Below are 17,024 nucleotides of genomic sequence, written 5' to 3' on the forward strand. Positions count from 1 at the left end.
TGTAAATACAAAAGAAAGAAAGAAAGAAAGAAAGAAAGAAAGAAAGAAAGAAAGAAAGAAAGAAAGAAAGAAAGAAAGAAAGAAAGAAAGAAAGAAAGAAAGAAATGGACAGCTGTGCTGAGGGAGAAACTGGGATAAAATAGACCCAGGTTTAAAAAATCTGGTGGTAGACAGGTACAATTTTACCATGTGGAAACGGCCTAAGCAGAGGTGGGATCCAGCAGGTTCTCACAGGTTCCTGAGAGTAGGTTACAATTATTTGTGTGTGTCAAGAGGGGGTTACTAATTAGTGATTTTGCCACGTGATTTTTGCCTTAGTTACGCCCCTCCATTCAGCAGTAGTGCGCAGAACTTGAAGCAGTCTAGCAGGAGGTGCACCGGCGTGCGTGGCAGCCTGCGCCTGCGTGCACTCGTTTCCTGCCCAAGGACTGGCGCAGCAGCTGCGTCCTTGCCACAGCCCCGCCCAGGAATGCCCCGCCCCCGGAATGCCCGGCCACACCCCTGTCATGCCCCACCCAGCCCCATTGGCACTACGCCACTGTTTGAATCCCGCCACCATGGGAACCTGTTACTAAAATTTTTGGATCCCACCACTGGGCCTAAGCCCATGGTGTCAACATTGCTGCTGCTGGAATTAGGGTTGTTAGGTTCCCCCTAATGGGGGTGGGCGGGGAAATGTGGCCAGATCCAGGTTGGGGAACTCCTGGAGATTTGGAGTGTGGACGACAGGGATCCCAGCTAGGTACACTGCCATGGAGTCCACCTTTCAAAGCATCCGTTTTTTCCAGGGGAATTGGTCTCTGAAGTCTTGAGCGGAGCCATAATTTGGGAGAATCCCCAGGTCCCACCTGAAAAATGGCATTCTTAGCTGGCCAAAGGTGAGATTACAGTACCCAACTCAGGATGGCCAACACCCACGGGGGTCTGGACATCTCCTGGAATCACCGTTTGTTTTCCAGACTACCGAGATCAGCTGCGCTGGAGAAAATGGCTGCTCTGGAGGGTGAACTCTTTGACATCATGCTTGGCCTGAGGCCCCTCCCCCACCAAACCCGCCCCTCTCTAGGTTCCAATCCCAAATTTCCAGGCATTTTCCAACCCAGAATAAAACAAACCCAGGAAAAAACCTATATCAATTCAAAATTTTCCACCTTTGCTTCCCTCTCGGATCCTGCAGGCGGACTCAGGAGCGTATGTCTGTCCAACCTCATCGGTTACATCCAGGCTTCGAATTTGGCCATCAACTCCAGACGCCTCAACCAATGGGGCCGCAGCCCAGATACTTAGCGGAAGGAACGGACTGGTAAGCCATTCCTTGATTTTTAGCTAAAAGACAACATCCTCTGGGGCTTCTATTGCCTAGGGTTGCCTGAACCCCCTGTCCTCCGGTGGGAAATTGTGGGAACACTCTGGTATTTGGGCAAAAACTCTATGGTAGTAGCTGTTTTTACCATTGAGCTTTTGTCCAAATGCCGGAGTGTCCCCACAGTGCCAGCGATGTGATGATGTGATGATGTCACTTCCAGTGAGAACCAGAAGTGATCTCAGCACATCAATGGCGCCACAGTCTTAGTTTTCAGTTTGCTGGTTGGCTGAACTGTACTGAGGGGAGGGATCTGGTAGTCCTACTTTAGTCCCATTCACAAGTTATAGTGCAGTGATGGTGAACCTTTTCAAGACCGAGTGCCCAAATTGCATCCCAAAACCCAAAATCGCAAAGTGCCAACACGGCAATTTAACCTGAATACTGAGGTTTTAGTTTAGAAAAAATGGCTGGCTCCGAGGCGTGCATTACTCAGGAGTAAGCTTGGTGGTAGTTGGTGGCTTTGCTTTGAAGCAACCGTGCAACTCTTCCAATGGGTGAATCATGACCCTAGGAGGGTTTACTCAGAAGCAAGCCCCATTGCCAGCAACCGAGCTTACTCCCAGGTAAAGGATCGCTTTACTCCCAGGTAAAGGATTTAGTTCTTCGCATAAAAATCAGTGGGTTTTAACAGGGTTACCTTCACTGCTTCCCCAAAACTAGGTCTTAGGTTTAATGCTAATAATCGAGCCCAGCGGCCCAGGCCAGCCTAGATGGGGGCGGGGGGGACTCTGTTTGCACGTGCCCACAGAGAGGGCTCTGAGTGCCACCTCTGGCACCCGTGCCATAGGTTCGCCATCACTGTTATAGTGAATGCATGTTCAATCCATGGACAGTATAACTGATTGTTCTTTGTGTTTTGCATAATTCTCATGCCACAATCAATGTATTATAGCAATCCATAGGATATGGAATTGGGAAAGGAAGGTGAATCCCAATTCTTACCAAAAAGGAATGATAACTTCACTCAGTGTGTTCATCTTTGTCCAAAAAACAAGATGGAAGGTTATGCTCAGTTTGGTTTTCTTCCTTCCAGGGACCTCAGTGTTGACGCTGGTTTGACCCACAATCAGTTCCAAGTGAGACCCGTTCCACAGCATTATCAGCATTACCTAGCTACTCAAAGGATACACCATTTCCCCCGAAACACATCCTCAACGCAAATGGTAAGCGAAAGAGCATCACATTCGAGGCCTTTTGGTCACATGGTAAAACCGTTCCAGTTAAGATTACCAGGCAGTGGTGTAGTGCCAAGGGGAATGGGGTGTGATGCACTGGGTGTGCGCCAATGTGGGGTGTGATGGGGGCGTGGCATTTCAGGGGCATTCCGCGGGCAGTTCCCCCTCACTCGCTGATGGCAGTCAAACACCTGGTCATTGTTTCTGATGCATGCCAATGCTCATCTGGTTGGCGAGCGGAAGCAGGCTGGCAAAATGGGGGGCGGTGGCTAGCTTTGTTGCTACACAATCATGCTATAGAACTTGTGATGCTGGCACTTCTGGGTGAAGCCGGAAGTGACATCATCATGGGATGACAAAGATCACCTCCCCAGCTGCTGGTCACAACCATGTCCAACAGGAGGTGTTTGAGTTCATCCTGACATGTGAGTCTTCTGCCGCCCTCTGAAATGGTATAGATCAGTGATGGCGAACCTTTTCGAGACCGAGTGCCCAAATTGCAACCCAAAGCCCACTTATTTATCGCAAAGTGCCAACGCGGCAATTTAACCTGAACAACCCCCTCGACCAGGGGCTAGCCTGCTGTAGCCTCCAGCAAGTCATACATATGCTGCTCTGGGCCTCTCTAGCATCTCTGCTGCCTGCCCCCGCTCCCCCCGGGCAGCAGCCACCTGGAGCACAGGCACCAGGCCCGCCAGCCGAGTCCTCCCTGCTCACTGAGGTGCACGCATATCAAGTCCAGTGGCCCAGGCCAGCCTAGATGTGGGGGGGGGGCAATTCCCCCCCCCACATGATGAACTCTGTGCGCGCATGCCCACAGAGAGGGCTCTGAGTGCCACCTCTGGCACCTGTGCCATCGGTTCGCCATCACTGGTATAGATCATTTTACTGTCTGTTGGTTTGGATTTTTTAATCTTATTCTTCTTAGTTATCTTCAGGTCAAAAATCCTGATGGGTTTTAAAAATAAATAAATATATATATATATTAAAATAAAAATGTTCCTTCAGTAATGTCTTTTTTCATGTAATGCAAATCCAAGTAACAGGACACACACACACACACACGCGCGCAGACACACACACATATACATACATACATACATACATTCATATATGTATACACACACACACACACACACACACACACACACACATACATACATACATACATACATACATACATACATACATACATACATACATACATGTATATGTATATATATATGTATGTGTATATATATTTGTGTGTATATGTGTGTGTGTGTGTGTGTGTATATGTATATGTATATGTATATATATATGTATATGTATATGTATATGTATATGTATATGTATATGTATGTATGTAGAAAACTGACTAAATTGGATTCCGCACTGCATATTTATAATGAGTTGCAATCTGTTTTTATAAAGGGGAAATGAGTTCATTTATAAAGACTGCAACTTATTATAAATATGCAGTGTGGAATCACTCAAGGAGAAAGGGAAAAGGAGAATATAAAATGGAAAGGGGGAGGGGAGGCCACTTCTAAAAAGCTCATGGCTCCCACAGACTTGCTGATCCTAGATTTTCACACAACTAGTGGCTCTGCATTAAGGCCTTCTAGCCCACCTGTTGCATTTGATTCCCATTGTCTGGGGAGGCGAGAGCTGAGAAAAAAAACTCAGTTTATAAGCCATCAAAATCGATCCTTTCATCAAGCTCCTGAAGGCTCCACTGATACGAAATGCCGGTTCCCCCTGCAGGCGGGGCAAGAGAAAACATGCCCCAACTTGCTTCCCCTCTCGGCACTCTGCAGGGAGGAAGGAAGCGCGTTGCGACAAGATTTCTTGCCCATATGTGTTCCAGATTCCAGCGTGTGGCAGTTCTATAAACTTTCTATCAGAAATACGCTGCACAAAATCTGAGCCAGTAGCTGACTTGGTCTTGCTCAGCTTCCAAATTTGTTTTTCAGTTACAAGCCCAAATTAAAAACAAGGGTCAGGGGAGCATCGTGGGGGAAAATGTGGGGTAGACACGGCGGTGGGATTCAGCAGGTTCGCACCATTTCGGCAGAACCGGTTGTTAAAATGGTGCTCGTGAACCACCAGTTGTTAAATTATTTGAATCCCACCACTGGTTAGACCCAAAGATGGCGGTGGTGGAAAGGGCTGTAAAGTTGCAGTGTACTTGTGGTGACCCCATGGAGTTTTCAACACGAGAGACCAACTTTGAAGTGGTTTGCCATTGCCTCCACTTATTTGGTGGTCCACCACTCAAGTACTAACAAGTGCCCACCTTGCAGCAGTGGCATAGGAAGTTAAGAGCTCGTGTATGTAATCTGGAGGAACCGGGTTTGATTCCCAGCTCTGTCGCCTGAGCTGTGGAGGCTTCTCTGGGGAATTCAGATTAGCCTGTGCGCTCCCACACACGCCGGCTGGGTGACCTTGGGCTAGTCACAGCTTCTCGGAGCTCTCTCAACTCCACCCACCTTGCAGGGTGTTTGTTGTGAGGGGGGAAGGGCAAGGAGATTGTCAGCCCCTTTGAGTCTCCTACAGGAGAGAAAGGAAGGATATAAATCCAAACTCTTCTTCTTCTTCTTCTTCTTCTTCTTCTTCTTCTTCTTCTTCTTCTTCTTCTTCTTCTTCTTCTTCTTCTTCTTCTTCTTCTTCTTCTTCTTCAAGTTGCAGTGTACTTGTGGTGACCCCATGGAGTTTTCAACACGAGAGACCAACTTTGAGGTGGTTTGCCATTGCCTCCACTTACTTGGTGGTCCACTACTCAAATACTAACCAGTGCCCACCTTGCTTACCTCCCAAGATCAGACAAGATAGAGCTACTGGGGTTCCCTGAAAATAAGACAGTGTCTTATATTAATTTTTGCTCCCAAAGATGCGCTATGTCTTATTTTCAGGGGATGTCTTATTTTTCTGTGTTCTGTTCGTTGGGCATGCTTCCAAACAGAAACTTTGCTACGTCTTGCTTTCAGGGGATGCCTTATATTTCTCACTTCAGCAAAATCTCTACTATGTCTTATTTTCAGGGGATGTCTTATATTCGGGGAAACAGGGCAGCTCTCACCATCCAGTCAGATCCAAAGAACAGGAGACTCCCAGCTTTCCTCAAGTGCATGACACATTCTGGTGTGTTTGGTATTCAAAAGTCAATGTTTCTCCACCTTGCAGGTCATCCATGATATCAGAAACTACCCATATCCTCAACTTCAGCTTCTCACTCTTCAGGGATTGAATCCAAACAGACACACATCTGCCGTGAGGGAAAGTTATGAAGTAAGTCCTCTTGTGTCAAACAAGACCCTTAGTTAGTTCAGCCTTTGTTAGTTCAGCCTTTGTGAGTGTTAGTTCAGCCTTTGTGAGTGCTTAGCATTGAATGATGTGAAATAACAAACTAAGATGTTGGTCACTTGCAGATTATCAAAGTATCACAGTGGGGCCAGCCATAGAGAAGAGGGGAGTTTATGCTAGGGTTGCCAAACTCCAGGTGAAAGGAAGGAAGGAAGGAAGGAAGGAAGGAAGGAAGGAAGGAAGGAAGGAAGGAAGGAAGGAAGGAAGGAAGGAAGGAAGGAAGGAAGGAAGGAAGGAAGGAAGGAAGGAAGGAAGGCAGGCAGGCAGGCAGGCAGGCAGGCAGGCAGGCAGGCAGGCAGGCAGGCAGGCAGGCAGGCAGGCAGGCAGGCAGGCAGGCAGGCAGGCAGGCAGGCAGGCAGGCAGAAATTGTCAGTGGAGATATAGTAATGAATAGCAAAGGACTGAATTGGGGCGGGGGGGATAGGGGGAGGGGAGAGTTCAGCTACAAGTTTAGTTGAACGTACCATGGGAGTATCTCAAACTTGAATTGTCAGGGATTCAACCAGGGATCTCCAATGTGTAGTAAATAACTTCTACACCAGGAGTAGGCAGTCATTGACTACCCTTGCAAATTGGGACCTTTGCTCACTGGTGCTGGTAAGCAGGCAGAAACGAGGGTCAGAGTCATTTCTGGGTCAGTGTTAGAGCATCACCTTGAGTAAAATAATTCTAGCACTTCCGAGTTGTGCCAGAAGTGACATCATCACATGCCTTTGGAGATGGCCTCCCATCATATTGCTGGCCTACTTCTGCCCACCATGCAGATAGTGTTGGTGGGCATCATAAAGAATGACCAGGGCCGTTTCCCTCGCGACTTCGCCATGTTGCCAGAGGGTTGGGTCGGCGTACATGGATGGGTCGCAATTCAACCCCCCCCCCCGGATCAAGCTCGCATCGAACTTCTGTCCTGGTTGCAGTGGGGAAAACGGTGCAGCCTCCACGCAGGCTGTGCCGTCCCCCAAACACCTTACTGTGTCCTCCGGCCTCCAGCGCGTCGCACAGGCCAGGGGACATGCCTCCCCTGCCCTGCGCGACAGCTTGGAAGTCGCAGGGCAGGGGGGCGTGTCCCCTGGCCTGTGCGATGCACCGGAGGCCAGAAGACACGGTAAGGCGTTTGGGAAAGGGGGGAATGGCACCTTCCAGCCGCTGCCATTTGCACGGCTGCAGTTGGAAGCTGCTGTTTCCCAAAAGGGAAACAGCGGCTTCACGCCGCTGGGGGGGAGCGAGGGCGACGCGGCTGCGATGCAGCTGGGCCCCCCATGCGAACAGTTCCCTAGGGACGGCGTTTTTGCCATCCCTAGGGCGCTGTTATTGGCCAGTGCAGAAAGGGCCCAGGAGTTTGCCCACTGTTAGCAGGCACCTGATAAGACTGGCTGCTGCCAATACAACCATTTTAACTGAGACTAGCAACGAAAAATGGCCCCAAGGAAGAACGATCCCTCTGACTTGTGTCCTGTTCTCCTTGAAATTTACTCCTTTGCCTGGAGACATGCGAAAGAGGCTAAAATCCTGATGCTTAAAGTCAGATCTTGAAGATAGACATTGCCACCATTGCCAGCTGAGGGGTAAAATCTTCACACCATATCAAAAACAAGCATGCCAGCCAGATTGTAAAATCGGAGCTCTTCTTCTTAATGGTTTCTTATGTAGCAGGAAATATTTTAAAAGGAGGAGCAGTCAAAGCAATCGTGGTACAGCCCAGACATAATTTTACTGTGAAAAAAAAGGTAAATGAAAACTAGGTCTAAGCTAGGCCTAAGCATGCTTTGGGGATAAAAAGCCTCCGAGCCATGAGGCGGGAATCAACATTAATCTGGAAGATCTATTTTTGGAGTTCCATCTGATGAATTACAGGAAGGGAGATAATTAATTTTCTTGAATTAATTGTTGTCGAGGGACAGTTGCTTGCATCTGGGAGATCCAAATACGTCGCCGGAAGCCCACCTGAAGAATTGGTGGAATGGGATTCATGAAATTTCTCGAATTAATTCTGGTTAGGAGGATGGTCGCTGTCAGCTGCTTCTGGATGGGATGGATCTCAGAGAAACACTAGAATACATCTAAAATTTGGTTCATATGGTTATTTGTTTTTATTATCACAAGGCACACCCTTCCCTCAGATACAATTATTTGAGGGATATGTGTAAATACGGTTGTCAGATTTTCCATGGCTACAAGAGGAGGAAGGGGGAGGGGGGTTCCCAGTTCCATGTTGGAAAACATTGAGTTTGTGGGATGCAGTCTGGGGAGGACACAAACTCAGAGGGTACAACGCCTCACAGTTTGCCCTCCAAAGCATTCGTTTTCTCCATGCAGCAGTGGCGTAGTGGTTAAGAGCAGGTGCACTCTAATCTGGAGAACCGGGTTTGATTCCCTGCTCTGCTACATGAGCCGTGGAGGCTTATCTGGGGAACTAGATTAGTTTGTGCACTCCAACACAGGCCAGCTGGGTGACCTTGGGTTAGTCACAGCTTTTCGGAGCTCTCTGTAGTCAATCAGATTGTAGTCAATCAGAGGAGACGGCGGGAGGTAAGCACTGCAGGGAGACAGCGATTTTCACCACTGTCTGATGACGTCACATCTAGCGCAACCCAGAAGTGCTGGAATTGCCCAGAAACTCTGGCCCTTTCCGCACAAGTCATTGAAAATGTTTTGCAAAAGTTTGCAAAATGTTTTCAATAGACCCTGCCTGTTTGCACTCACCCCCTCGAAATGATTTGCAAAACCATTCTGTGGTTGTTCTGGTTTTTTAAAAAAGAGCTGTGGAGCCAATGCTGTGCAGCTTCAAATCCTCATGCTGTGATTCTGTAGCGGTCCTGTCTTTGAAGCTGTGGAGACGTGACCCGCCCCCCCCCCCAAATAAAAAAGAAACTGACAGGAAAACAGCACGGGACAGCCAGTGCAAGCTCAGAAAATTGCGTCGATGGGGAAGTCTGGGAGGCTCAGGAAACCTCTGAAAAACCTACGCACAGCAAGTGAAAATGTCTTCAAAACATTTTCCGAAAAAGAATCGCTGGGGAACAGGATGCAAATAAATCCTTTTGAGGCAGGAAATAAAACATTTTGGGCTAAAAATTACGTGGAACTCTTCAAAGGAAATGTTTCATTTCTGGGCGAGAGCTAGTGTCACCCCAGTGTAAAGCAGCACTTCCAGGCAGTGGTGTAGCACCAAGGGGACAGGGGGCATGATGCACCGGGCACCTGCCAGTGCGGGAATGGGGAGGGGGCGTTCCAGGGCGGAAGCGGGCCAGGGTGTGGAAGGGCACAGGGTGCATGTATGCCCCGGGCGCAGTTCCCCTTTGCTCCAGCCCTGCTTCCAGGTCAAACCAGAACCGACATCATCGCTTGGTGATGACGATCGCCGTCCCTTTTCCCCGTTTTGCTGGCCTCTTTCTGCCCAAAGACCAGATGAACGTCTCTGGGCATCAGCAGCAATTGCCATAAATTTGTCTGCCGTTATCAGGCATCTGATAAGCTTACCCGTGGGCTGATTGTCACATGTCCAAGAAGGGAGTACAGAAATGATAAACTACAACAATACGCTATAGAATCTCTTGCACACACATCTTTTGAAAACATCTTTTATTAGAAAATTTGCAGGTTTGCTTCTTTTAAAAAAGCACACTAAAATCATGGTTTAAATTTGTTTGGTTTCCCAATGGCCAAATCCAGATAATCCAGCTGCGGCTGCTTCGCTGTCCTCATTCTGGCAGCTGATCTTGGAGAAGGTCCCTCGTTCACCGCTTGGTGTTTTTCATTTCAGGAGCTGTTGCAACTGGAAGACAGGCTAGGAAGCGTAAACAGGGGGGCCGTACAGAACACCATCGAACGGTTTACTTTCCCGCACAAGTACAAGAAGGTAAATGGTTGGGAAAGCACACCTCTAAGTTTTTGCAACCCCCCCATGAGCTCCTGTGCCGCCGCTGCCCCCCCCCACTTACATTAGCGGCCTCTGCCTGGTGGGGTGGGGTGAGAGGGAAGGAGGAGGGGCATGGGGGTGATTTTCTGCCCCTATGTGACCCCAATGGTATCCCCCTGGGCCGCCTGTCCCCACCCAGTACCATGGTAGCTACGCCACTGTTTTCAGCACTTGCTGGGTCCTGCTGGAGACAGAGTTGGGAACAGAGGAACTCATTCCTATCTATGCATAATTCCGGATTCAGTTTGATGGAGATGGCATTCCAGGCCTGATTAAAGTCCAATAGACCCACTGGATCCAAATCTCCACTCTGACATGAAGCTCCCCGAGGGGGCTTGGGCCAGTCTCACTCAGCCTAGCCTACCTTGCAGGGTTGTTCTGAAGGTAGTGAAGAAGAGGGAATTGCGTGTGCTGCACTGAGCACCTTGAGAAAGGACACCATAAAAATGCATCCAATTGATATATAACTGTTCATAACAGAGCAGCGCCAGCATCCATTCATGGGAACTCACTGGCACACAAATTCAATTCTCAAGCACTGAGACAGTCATCCTAAACAATAAAACACTATGAGATCAAATGTCCCGACAACGAACCCTTGTGAGTCCTGCTCTGCCATTGGTGTCACTGTCAAAACGTTCGAGCTCGATGCACCCTCAGAAGCCCTCTCTCCACCACCTGCCTTCCCCTCCCCCAAGCAGCACTGAGCTGCAGAAGGCCTGGCAGACCCTCCCCCACCCCACCCCACCCCACCTCCTCTTCCCTTCCCTTCAAGCAGCAAAGGTAAGTGCCCTGAGAGGGGAAGGGCAGCAACACTTCAGCCTATTGCAGGGGGAGGGGTGCTTGCTAGAACCCATTGCATCCCCCCCCTCAGCAATGGGGTTTTTCTGCTAGTAGAATCATAGAGTTGGAAGAGACCAGAAGGGCCATTCAGTCCAACCCCCTGCCATGCAGGAATACACAATCAAAGCACGCCTGACAGATGGCCATCCAGCCTCTCTTTAAAAACCTCCAAAGAAGGAGACTACGCCACTCTCTGAGACAGTGCATTCCACTGTTGAACAGCCCTTACTGTCAGGAAGTTCTTCCTCATGTTTAGCTAGAATCTTTTTTCCTGTCCCTTGAATCCATTACTCCTGGTCCTAGTCTCTGGAGCAGCAGAAAACAACCATGCTCCATCTTCAACATGACATTCTTTCAAATATTTAAACATGGCTATCATGTCGCTTGTTAACTTTTTTTTTGCTCTGGACTAGGCTTGGAGATTCGGGTGCAAAAAATACTGGATTAGGCCCGAATCTGGGCAAATTCAGGCATATTTGGGAGAAAATTGGCTGAATATGTCCTTCCCACATATGAACGAATCCGAATGCAAGGTATTCAGGCCCTTTTGGATATTTTTTGGTGTTTTTCGTGTTTTTAAAGCTAGCGGCACCAAAACTTCAGGGTATTGTCCAGAGACTGTCCTGATGACACCACCCAAGTTTGGTGAAGTTTGGTTCAAGGGGGACAATGTTATGGACCCCCTAAGGGGGTGGCCCCATCCCCCATTGTTTCCAATGGGAGCTAACAGGAGATGGGGGCTACACCTTTGAAGATCCATAACTTTGGCCCCCCTGAACCAAACTTCACCAAACTTGGACAGTCTCCAGATTACCCTGAAATTTTGGTGCCACTAGCTTTAAAACTGTACCCCTGACAGGCACCCCACAAATTTGCCCAGATTCTTTGCTTTGTAGCCAATTGGGAATTTCTGAGTGTGTAAGCAGGCTGCACATATTTGAAGGTAGAGGCACCAGACTTTCAAGGTGGCTCCAGGAGGCCCTCCTGGTAATAGCATCCAGTCTTGGTGAACTTTGCTTCTGGTGGTTCAATTTTATGGGCCCCCAAAAGGCTTATTTTGTTTCCCCACTCCTGCATGTGAAGCCTGCTGACTGAGTTATCTCAGAACTCTATCAACCTGCCCCCCCTAGCACCCAGAAGCAAAGTTTGCTAAGCCTGGATGCTACAATGCAGCCACTGCAAAGCACAGCAAATGCTGTGGGCATAAGGTTCACCTCCAACTGGATGACCACAGCATTTGCCCCTCCCAAGCAAACATTTTGGTGCCACTAGCTTTAAAAATGCACCCCCTGCAGGCCAAAACTGAAAAAACACCAATAAATACAAAAAAAAATCAGACAGACCCGAATTTTTCAGATATACCTGAATATTCGGGTATATCCGAATATGTTATTTTTCTTATTGGGGCATATAGATAATTTTATGCTCGAATAAATCCGAATCTGAATTTTACCAAACTTCCAGAGTATTGACCAAGCCTTCTTAAATTGCAGTACCCAGAACAGGACACAGTATTCCAGGTGGGGTCTAACCAATGTAGAATAGAGACATACTATTCTGTCCCTTGATCTAGACCAGGGGTCTGCAACCTGCGGCTTTCCAATTGGCCATGGGATTTGTAGTCCATGAACATCTGGAGAGCCACAGGTTGCAGACCTCTGATCTAGACACCATACTCCTACTGATGTAGCCCAGAATGGCATTGGCTTTCTTGGCTGCCGCATCACACTGCTGACTCATGTTCAGTTTGTGGTCTACTAAGACTCCCAGATCCCTTTCGCATGTAGTGTGGTCAAGCCAGATGTCACCCATTCCATATCTATTTGTAACCTCTATCTGTGGGTTCTGTGGGACAGAACTTGGAAGGAGTTGCAAAGAACTAAATTTAAAACAAAGTGGTTTACTTCCTTAACAAATAACACTTTTAACATTAACATTTAACATTAACAATTTACAGTCCTTTTAGGTTGCATTTCAAGTCCTTATATTTACAATCTACTGATAAATGCCAAGTCCAATTCTTCCTGCTGGTGGTTGGCTTATGAAGACTTCAGAGGCTTGGTGAACGGGATCCAAGATGATGAAGGTCCCCAAAAGAACTCCCATCAACCACATACATAGCAAGCCCTGAAACAATAAATTCTAACATTTACAATATAGCAAAAATAAACAACTCCCTTCCCACTAGTTCCCAACAACTTTGCAGTTACCTTAAACAAGGTGTTAAGAGCTTATAAAGAATTAAATCAAGGTCCCAGCCTGGTAGCCTCAGAGCTTCCTCCAACTTCACCAGTTTTGGCAGCCTTCTGCTGCTTTGAGTCTCCACCCCTTTCTGGGTCAACCCATTCTGAACAGAGGGGTTACATATGGATTTCATTTTTTCTGCCTAAGTGGAGTATCTTAGTTTTGCTAATCTTTCTCCTTTCCTCGACCAAGGCACCCTCCACTATTCCAAATGCAGGACCTTCCAATGCCGTGTCTTCCCTCTTCCCTCTCCCTTTTCATGAGCCACACATTGACAGTGGTCGAGGTAGACATTGGGCATATGAAACTTTTTTGGGGGGGACTGAGGGCATGTTATAAACATGGGGACAAGAATTTTGAAGACTGGTGACCATTAACAGTTTACAATGCCTGATGTACCCGTCTTCCTCATTCCCATGCCTAGTACTGTGCTGATGTGAAGTCCTTCTGTCTCAGTCTAACCTACACTGCAGGGTTGTTGTGAGGTTAAAACAGACAAGGGGAGATCCATGGATACTGCCTGAAACTCCACCCAGAAATGATACTGTGTTTCCCCGAATATAAGACAGGGTTGGATTCCCCGCTCTGCCACTTGAGCTGTGAAGGTTTTATCTGGTGAACTAGATTAGCTTGTGCACTCCAACAGTGTCTTATATTAATTTTTGCTCCCCAAGATGCACTATGTCTTATTTTCAGGGGATGTCTTATTTTTCCGCTCCACAGCTGCATGCCCTGGTGTTCTGTTCGACGGGCATGCTTCCAAACAAAAACTTTGCTATGTCTTACTTTCGGGGGGATGCTTTATATTTAGCACTTCAGCAAAACCTCTACTACGTCTTATTCTCAGGGGATGTCTTATTTTGGGGGAAACAGGGTATGAAGAGAATGAGAGACAGAGAAATAAAATAACCTTTGGGGAGTTGTGTGGTTTCGGGGCTGTATGGCCGTGTTCTAGTAGCATTTTCTCCTGATGTTTCGCCTGCATCTGTGGCTGGCATCTTCAGAGGATCCAGCCACAGATGCAGGTTCGAAAACCGCACAACACCCCAGGGATTCCGGCCATGAAAGCCTTCGACAATACAAAATAACCTTTCCTTCTAACAAGGATCACTAGCTGTTTGATAGTCATCTTGTGAATGATCTACTCTTTCTTCCTTACTTTTAAAAGGCCTGTAAATTGAGCTTTTGGTAATGTACACATTGTTCATTATCTACAATTGCACATTGAGCATACTAATTGCTTAAAATGCAGGTCGCTAATCAATTTTGAAAGAATTAATTGGTTGAGAGCCCTCAGATGTAAATGTGTAGGATTTTGGCAGATTGCGGTTCTTAAAAAAAGTACCCTCAGAGCCAAACATCCATGAGAGGATTTTTAGCAAGCCAGGACTGGAAATTTGTTTTCCCCACAACTGCAAAGCATCTGTGGGGAATAGCTCTATCATCTGAGAATCAGTTGTAATCCCAGGAGATCTGCAGCATGGTGTAGTGGTTAAGGGCAGGGGCACTCTAATCCGGAGAACCAGGTTTGATTCCCCGCTCTGCCACTTGAGCTGTGAAGGCTTTATCTGGTGAACTAGATTAGATTGTGCACTCCAACACACGCCAGCAGGGTGACCTTGGGCTAGTCACAGTTCTTCAGAGCTCTCTCAGTCCCACCCACCTCACAGGGTGTTTGTTGTGGAGGGGTGGGGAAGAAAAAGATATTGTAAAGACCCTTTGAGAGAAAGGGGGGATATAAATCCAAACTCCTCCTCCTCCTCCTCCTCCTCTTCTTCTTCTTCTTGTTCTTCTTGTTGTTCTTCTTGTTCTTGTTCTTGTTCTTCTTGTTCTTCCTGTTCTTGTTCTTGTTCTTCTTGTTCTTCTTGTTCTTCTTGTTCTTGTTCTTGTTCTTCTTGTTCTTGTTCTTGTTCTTCTTGTTCTTCTTCTTCTTCTTCTTCTTCTTCTTCTTCTTCTTCTTCTTCTTCTTCTTGTTCTTGTTCTTGTTCTTGTTCTTCTTGTTCTTGTTCTTGTTCTTCTTGTTCTTGTTCTTCTTCTTCTTCTTCTTCTTCTTCTTCTTCTTCTTCTTCTTCTTCTTCTTCTTCTTCTTCTTCTTCTTCTACCAGGAGGTTGGCAACTCTAAGTATCCCCTGTCAATGGAAACCTGAATTACTTGGGAGGGGAAATTTGAAGGTTTTTCTCTGAATAGTCACACAAGCTCCCACAGTCACAGAGGTCTCATTGAGAGAAAATATGCTTTCGTGGGTGGGGAGGAGGGTTGTGGGTTTTCCAGTAAACCAATCTAGTCTCTGAAATAGCTTCCACGGCCGTGAAATGTTTCCCTGCCACCGAGAGGTTGACGGGTATCCATCACCCTCTCCTCTCCTGCCTCACGTTGACAGGCAGGGCACTAATGAGGCTTGGCGTCCCTCCCGTGCGGAATTTTATTTAGCTGGGCAGGTTTCCCTGACCCGCTGCGCCTGCACAGGGGTTGGCAGAGGTCTCGCCCATTTCCATTTTCCATGCTGCTGTCAGGCTTCGCCTTGGCTAATGCGATGATTCCTTTTCGCTCTTGCCCACAGAGGAGACCGCAGGAGAGCAAAGCGGAAAAGGAAGAGGGGGAAGAGTCGGACACCGACGAGAAATGCACAATCTGTCTCTCCATGCTGGAAGACGGCGAGGACGTGAGGTATAATTGCTCTCCCAGGGAACCTGGCAAGGTCGTTTTCCACTGTCCTACCTCGCCACTGTTTGTGGCGAGATGGGCTGGTAACTCGGGCTGCCAGATTCCAAGTGGGGCCTGGATTCCTCCCAGAATCACAACAGATCTTCAGATTACAAAGATCGGTTCCTAGGACTGTGGCAGGAATGGCGTCTGGCGACTGAGGGCTGTTCGTGACTTTAAATGGTTGTATGAGCAGCAGTGGCGTGGTGGTTCAGAGCAGGTGTACTCTGATCTGGAGGAACCGGGTTTGATTCCCTGCTCTGCCGCTTGAGCTGCGGAGGCTTATCTGGGGCATTCAGATTAGCCTGTGCACTCCCAACACACACCAGCTGGGTGACCTTGGGCTAGTCACAGTTCTTCGGAGCTCTCTCAGCCACACCAACCTCACAGGGTGTTTGTTATGGGGGAGATAGGGAAAAGGAGATTGTAAGCCCCTTACAGTGAGTCTCCGTACGGGAGAGAAAAGGGGATATAAATCCAATTCTTCTTCTTCTATGTTGTAAAGTGTTAAGGATGGTATTTAGGTGAGGAAAATATATATTTATTTTGTCATTATTTGGTTATTATAATTAAATGTGTGATATATTAATAGATTTTTATTGATTTTTAAAAGATACGTTTATATGTAGATAATTAGGTTGATTTTGTGAGTTCATTTTCTGGGGAAATAGGAAATATTTTGGTTTTGTGGGGGGTAGGTTGTTAGGTGGTGATATTTTTTTTGTGCATTGGCCATCTCCGGATTGTGAAATACTTGGAGATTTGGGGAGGGGGTGGAGCCTGGGGAAAGTGAAGTTTGGGGGGTGAGGCTCCTCCCCTCCCCAAGCTCCACCCTCCCCAAGCTATGCCCCAATTGCCAGGAAATGTCCAACCAGGGCCCCTTTCGCACATGCGGAATAATGTACTTTCAATCCACTTTCACAATTGGTTGCAAGTGGATTTTATTTTTTTAAAATTTATTTATTAGTCTTGATAGACCGCCCAACCCCCGAAGGGCTCTGGGTGGTGTACAGTGAGACATAAAACAAATACAATATAAGATCTCATAAATACGACATAGCAATAAAACATTAAAATTCATGAAAATACATTATTGCAGCAATTCCAAAAATTACAGATAAAAATACATGCACAGATGCATGCACAGATTTGCTATTCCGCGCAGCTGCAAACTTCATTGAAAGTGCATTATTCTGCATCTGCGGAACTGGCCTATTTGTAGCCTATCCCAAAGTCCCCATTATCACCTAGATATTCAGCCTTGCTGGACCAATCAAAGGCTAAGTCTTTTTGAACTGACGAGACGGAGCCGTGCTGGGAGGAGTTCCTTTCTCATCTTTCCCCTCCTACTTACTATAGTAAAATCACTGTAGGATTTGAGTTGGGTTTTAATGCATTTTATTGTATTCATTGTTAAATACTGCATGC

The 17,024-nt window shown here is 47.2% G+C and overlaps 1 protein-coding gene across 1 annotated transcript in view; it reads left to right on the forward strand.

The window, feature by feature from the left end:
* RNF165 (ring finger protein 165) overlaps nucleotides 1–17,024 on the forward strand; it is a 106,827-nt gene that overhangs the window by 83,974 nt on the left and 5,829 nt on the right. The window contains exons 3-7 of the mRNA XM_048503913.1: nucleotides 1,178–1,303; nucleotides 2,400–2,529; nucleotides 5,707–5,811; nucleotides 9,650–9,745; nucleotides 15,454–15,560. Coding sequence (XP_048359870.1) covers nucleotides 1,178–1,303; nucleotides 2,400–2,529; nucleotides 5,707–5,811; nucleotides 9,650–9,745; nucleotides 15,454–15,560 — 564 coding nt within the window. The remainder of the gene's footprint in view (nucleotides 1–1,177; nucleotides 1,304–2,399; nucleotides 2,530–5,706; nucleotides 5,812–9,649; nucleotides 9,746–15,453; nucleotides 15,561–17,024) is intronic.

This window comes from Sphaerodactylus townsendi, linkage group LG07 (assembly GCF_021028975.2).
Source record: "Sphaerodactylus townsendi isolate TG3544 linkage group LG07, MPM_Stown_v2.3, whole genome shotgun sequence".
Taxonomy (NCBI): domain Eukaryota; kingdom Metazoa; phylum Chordata; class Lepidosauria; order Squamata; family Sphaerodactylidae; genus Sphaerodactylus; species Sphaerodactylus townsendi.